The sequence below is a fragment of the Salvelinus alpinus genome, chromosome 6 (assembly GCF_045679555.1).
Source record: "Salvelinus alpinus chromosome 6, SLU_Salpinus.1, whole genome shotgun sequence".
Classification (NCBI taxonomy): Eukaryota; Metazoa; Chordata; class Actinopteri; order Salmoniformes; family Salmonidae; genus Salvelinus; species Salvelinus alpinus.
In genome coordinates, this window is record NC_092091.1 from 32,147,919 (window position 1) to 32,153,918 (window position 6,000).

The 6,000-nt window shown below is 39.3% G+C and overlaps 1 protein-coding gene across 2 annotated transcripts in view; it reads right to left on the minus strand.

The window, feature by feature from the left end:
• The window catches only part of lnx1 (ligand of numb-protein X 1), a 77,457-nt gene extending 72,510 nt beyond the window's left edge, over positions 1–4,947 (minus strand). The window contains exon 1 of one of the 2 annotated variants that reach the window (XM_071406359.1): positions 4,635–4,947. In XM_071406359.1, coding sequence (XP_071262460.1) covers positions 4,635–4,675 — 41 coding nt within the window. In that variant the 5' untranslated portion in view covers positions 4,676–4,947. The remainder of the gene's footprint in view (positions 1–4,634) is intronic. The other variant, XM_071406362.1, reaches the window with a different exon arrangement.
• Between the last annotated feature and the right edge of the window lie 1,053 nt (positions 4,948–6,000).

Below are 6,000 nucleotides of genomic sequence, written 5' to 3' on the forward strand. Positions count from 1 at the left end.
CAGTGCACATAGGTAGGGCATGGTATGTTATCCCTAGCACATGCAGGTCCACACAGCAGGCCTGCAGGCTCAGTGTGTTGTCTGAGAGGGAGGGGCAGGCACGGCTGTTCAGAGGTAAAACATTCCACAGACCCATGTTTCTCCTCAAAACACACATGCTCAGAGCAGGAACCCGGGACCTCATTTATAACCGTTGCGTAAATTTCACACATAAACTTGGCGCATGCCATACATACACATGTTTCCCGTTATCAATCAGACCTGGAACTAATTTGGAACTATTGTTATTAGGCCACGGCAGTTTCTAAAAGAAAGAGCAGCAGCAAATTTTATCAAATGTTTTTTGGAGGTGTTGGCGGAATGTTTTAATCTTTTGCTGTATTTGGCAAATGACTGTGACAGTTTCTAAAATAAAAAATAAGGCAAATTGTTTTGGAGTAGTCAGCGCAGAACGTTTGAATTCAATTTTGCATCGACTTTTCCCCAACCTAAACATGCTGGACTGGCCGCGAATTCTGAATTACAGTACTAGGGTTGGCCTCTCCAGTCCTGTTCTAAATAAGTTTAGGACCTATTTGACTGGTCGAGAGTTTTTTTTGTCACCCTTGGTAAACATCACGTGGCATTCCACAAGGTTCTATTTAGGGTCCAGTACTGTTCAATTTATTTATGCTACCCCTTGGCAGCATTATCAGAAAACACAGCATTGATTTCCACTGCTACGCAGACGATACACAACTTTTAATTTCTGTGTCACCAGAAGATTTTAGCTTCACGGATACATTATTAGACTGTATTAGTGATTTAAATACTTGGATGGCTCACAACTTCCTCTAGCTAAACAGCTTTGTTGTGAATTTCCATGAAAACATTTTTTTTTAACAGCCAATTGTTGTAGGATATCCAAGGATTGTTAATGTTGGAACCAAAGCAAAGAGAGAGAATCTGGACGCACATTTTAATTCACTGGCAATAAAGATAAAATACCAAGTATAAAACCTAGGTATTATTTTAGATTCTGAACTCAATTTCGGATCATACATTAGGAATGTGCCCAAAATAGCTTTTTGCCGCCTGAGGAACATTGCCAAGGTGCGGCCGTTTCTCTCTCAGGCTGATACAGAGAGACTCACCCATGCTTCTATTACAAGCAGACTTGACTTTTGTAATGCTCTCCTGTCTGGTCGACCCAAGAATGCCATTGGTCAACTGCAAAACATACAAAATACTTCAGCATGGGTACTGACCACGACTAGACAGAGACCACACATTACATCGGTTTTAAGTTCTCTACACTGTGAGTTTTAGAATTAATTTAGAATTAATTTTAAGATGATTCTATTGTTTTTTAAATCAATCCACGATTGTGCACCCCAATACATGTCAGACATGCTTTTAAGTTATGTACCCAGTAGGTCCCTCAGGTCCTCTGGCACTGGCCTTTTAACTATCCCAAAGCCTAGGACCAAGAGGCTTGGAGTGGCAGCCTTTAGTTATTATGCCCCCAGCCTCTGGAATAGCCTGCCAGAGAAGACATTTTTGAAAGATATCTTAAAACTTCTCTAGGATAGGGGGCAGCATTTTTACGTTTGGATGAAAAGCATACCCAAATTCAACTGCAGCTACTCATCCCCAGAAGATAAGATATGCATATTGTTAGTAGATTTGGATGGAAAACACTCTGAAGTGTCTAAAACTGTTTGAATCATGTCTGTGAGTATAACAGAACTTATTTAGCAGGCGAAACCCCGAGGACAAACCATTCAGAATTTCTTTTTTTGAGGTCACTCTCTTTTCAATGGATTTTCATTGGGAATACAGATTTCTAATTGACGTTTTGTGTCGCGCCTGCAGGGTTGAAATATGCTTATCTCTCTTTGTTTACAATGGTGCTAACTCAGATAATAGCATTGTTTGCTTTCGCCGAAAAGCCTATTTGAATTCTGACATGTTGGCTGGATTCACAACCAGTGTAGCTTTAATTTGGTATCTTTCATGTGTGATTTAATGAAAGTCTGATTTTTATAGTACATACATTTTTTTTATAGTACATACATTTTTCCGGTAAAGCACATTGTGTTGCATTCCATGTCTGAAATGTGCTGTATAAATAGATCTTGATTTGATTTTATACTTAGGCTACAGTGGTAGCATAGCCTACATAGAACTACGTCAATGTAAAATGTCAACTGTCCGTTCACTGTCAATTCAACTGTGTATTATAAACCGCACTGCCTATGGGATTGCATACAGCAAAACTTTAAATACGTAACCTATCTATTTCCTACGCTCGTAAGCTGAATTAAATGAGACATGCGCATGGGAATTTGTTGTATTGCTACTTCGGGAAAATGAACCCATAACAGCCAGAAAATGTGAGGAATATTCTGCAATGGTTAGGAAAACAAAATAAATAGGAAATAGATTCCTATGTATAATTATTTTAGATTCCAAAAATAAAACACATAGATTTTTGCTTTTCTCATTAACGACAAATGTTTTTATTATTATTATTTATCTTTTTTTTATATGCTTATCATCATATCCCCCATTTGCACTAGATACTTACTTGCCTGTTTGCAATACGATACTTCAACAACTACAAAAATGTGCTTACCTATGGTCTAAAGTTTGTGTGGAGGACATTCTCACGCCAAATAACTGGCACACGCATGTTTTGGGGTATATTGCTGCTTATGCAGCATTTATAAATGAGGCCCCTGGTGATTATAAAGCTGATGAATAATAAGAACCAAATGAATAATGAATGTGTCACACTGCAGATAATCATGACATGTTGTGGTTAAGGGACACAGAAGGAGACTGTAGGCTACTCATAACGACTGCACAGAGAAAATGGGAATAAGCACTGAGCACAAGATACAATGAACACATGCACACACACCCTGTAAACACACTCTGTCAACACAAACCCATACTGTACAAATGGTTTGGTTTGAAGTGTGTACACATATGAAGTGTATGCACACAAATATCGAGTGTATGTACACAACACAGGCAAAGTACTTGACACCTGTAATGGATAGGATGAGACCTACATTTGGTCCATGAAGGATGTAGGTTAGCCTATGCAACATAATATGTGTTAAATATGTGTATATGTGTATATTCATCCTGTATATTATCTTATTCCCATTTTCTCTGTGCAGTCATTATGAGTAGCCTACAGTCTCCTTCTGTGTCCCTTAACCTCAACATGTAATGGTTATCTGCATTGTGACACATTCATTATTCTTTTGGTTCTTATTGTTCATCAGCTTAATAATCACCAGGGGCCTCATTTATAAATGTACATAAGATTTAATTCCAAAACGCTATATTTCAATTTTCAGAAATGTTGGTAAATGAGCTTTTATTGTTTAAAGAAATTATGAAAGAGATTGGTGTGTTTTTTCACTATCTAATCATGGCATTGGGTTTTTCAATGACATACATGTATTTGTTTAAAATCTATCACTTGATGGTTTCATTTCAGAGAGACAAATAATCATGTTTTTTGCAAAATGCTACATACTGTATCCGCCTAACTCTCAGAGAAATAAGTAGTACAGCTAGGTTTTACAAGGTCAAATGTAACAAATAACTAAATTCTTTATAAATAAGTGTACAAATTATACATTTGTGACATCAATATATAAAAAAATTATTCACAAAAATAATTCAATACAGTAATATGAGATCTGTATGTAAAACCTTTACATTTCACATTTTAGTCATTTAGCAGATTCTCTTTTCCAGAGCGACTTATAGTAAATGCATTTATCTTAAGATATCTAGGTGAGACAACCACGTATCTCAGTCAAATATACAAGATACGAACATTCCATTGCAGCTAAACAATGGATGTGTTTTGCAAAAAAATTAACATTTTCATACACATCTGAAATCTGTTAATTAAACAGCAATATTTTAAACACACATAAGCAATAATTTTCTGATGAAAAATTTGAAAAATGTGGAAAAACTGTCTGATATAACATTTTGGAAATAAAGTCTTCATAAGTAATCAGTTCATCATTATCTACCCAGGTGGTCGAGATCTAAGGAACTCTAGCCTACTACATGTACAACTACTTTTAGAAGCACCCGTAAACAAAGAACTTAGATACGAGCAAAGAGGCTTCCCAGATATAGAAATATATCAAATACAAATATAAAACATCTACACCCTGTCCATCAAAGTTCTCTCTATCCTCTCTATCTCTATGATCTGAGTGTCTATTAGAAATCTCCACAGATCTGGTGCTGAGTCTCTCTCTCTCTCTCTGAGCCAGACCTCTAAATCTGACTGCCCAGTCTTGGACAACAGAGCTCAGGGCAGAGCAGAGGAGCAGGCAGCCATGGAGCTCTTTGGAGCGGCTCTAACGGCTCAGAGTCTGTCTGGATCAGCACATAGTTACTCACACTCAGACGTTCAGGTCACTGATCACAGATAGAATGGATAAGTTACTTTACAGACACTTACAGACACAGGCAAAACATAGGGAGAGAACATGTCTGACATCCACTCACACAGACACAAACTCGCAATGCAAGCAGCATTCAAATGAATCTCTTAAAAGTACACAGTATGAGACAATACACAGACTGTCAAGTAGACTACTCCTACTTACTGTAGCAAGTCAAACTTTAGCAAGTAACAGTGATACAACATCCAGTACAGTCTGTACAGTTCCGACTACAGGGACAAGAGCTTGCAGGACTCACAGAGCGATGTTCACTTCAGGCAAAGCAGCTTCACCTGGACAGGTAATACTTACGAAATAGGGTGTAACTCTAGACCTGTCAGAGAGAGAGCTACAGAGGGAGAGGGGGACGGAGGGAGAAAGAGAGTAGGCAGGTGAACTGACAAAGGACTTTGTCCCGGTCACAGCGTCTGTTGATTGGCTGGTGGAGTTTAGCCGGAAATGTTAGCCGGCTGCCTGTCCTGTGAGAATTCTGGGAAAGAGAACAGGACAGAACAGAGTCAGAGAGTTCTTGGTGTGGTGTGACGACCTAGAGCCTGCTGCTCACGTCAGGAAGCTGATCCAGGTGACCAGGAAGTGGCAGAGACAGGCAGGGCCAGTACAGAGGTAAACAGAGAAGTGGCCAAACCTGCTCTGGGAGGAAGGGAGGGAGGATGTGAGAGGCTGGGGGAGAGAGGAGGGTGGGGGAGCAAGGGGGGGAAATAAAACTAAACAATGCATAACCAAAACGAGAAATCTTTTGTTTATTGTCAGATAATGAGGGATATTACAGATTAATTGCAGCTCTTAAATCTGTGCTGGGCAGGCTCGGACAGGGCTCCATACCACCTACACACAACATGAAATAGCACACACTAGACCAACCATAACAAAATCCTGTTCTCGGAGTCACATGGCCACTACTGTACTACAGAGGCACTGTTCTAGCATGTTCCTGAACAAGGCAAATCATCACCTCGTAATCTGAAGCAAATAACACAATGGCAGCTATGCTAACCAGAGACAGACTGCATACGGCTAAGACAACAATACCTCAGTGTGTGTTGAGGTGTGTGTGCAGTGCAAATGAATACAGATATTACACCAGGGGGTTGGACAGCTTCCGGTGATTTTGTTGTGGTTTTCCTGCTTTCTGACAATAGCTCCTTTTTTCAACCCACAAAATGACCTGTCTATGTGTGTCAGAGTGTAAAAAACAACTGCTATCCTAAGTTCCTGTTGTGGTTTTCGTGCATAGCCTGCATCACAGTTTTCTCTGTAAACCCAGAACATGAGCCACCTACAGGTGTTTCAGTGAGACAGACAGAGACTTGAGACTTAATGATGTATTTAATCGTGAGTCAGAGTATGACACATCTGATAATTGATTGAGATTGCTGAAGGCTCTTCAGCTGCTAGCCCTGGGATAATTAAAACCCCACTCACTTCTATTGTATGTTCTAGCTAGTCAATGTTTTCTTTTATTACAGCATTTGGAATAGGGCTGGCATTGGACAGGCAAAAGTTTATCCTT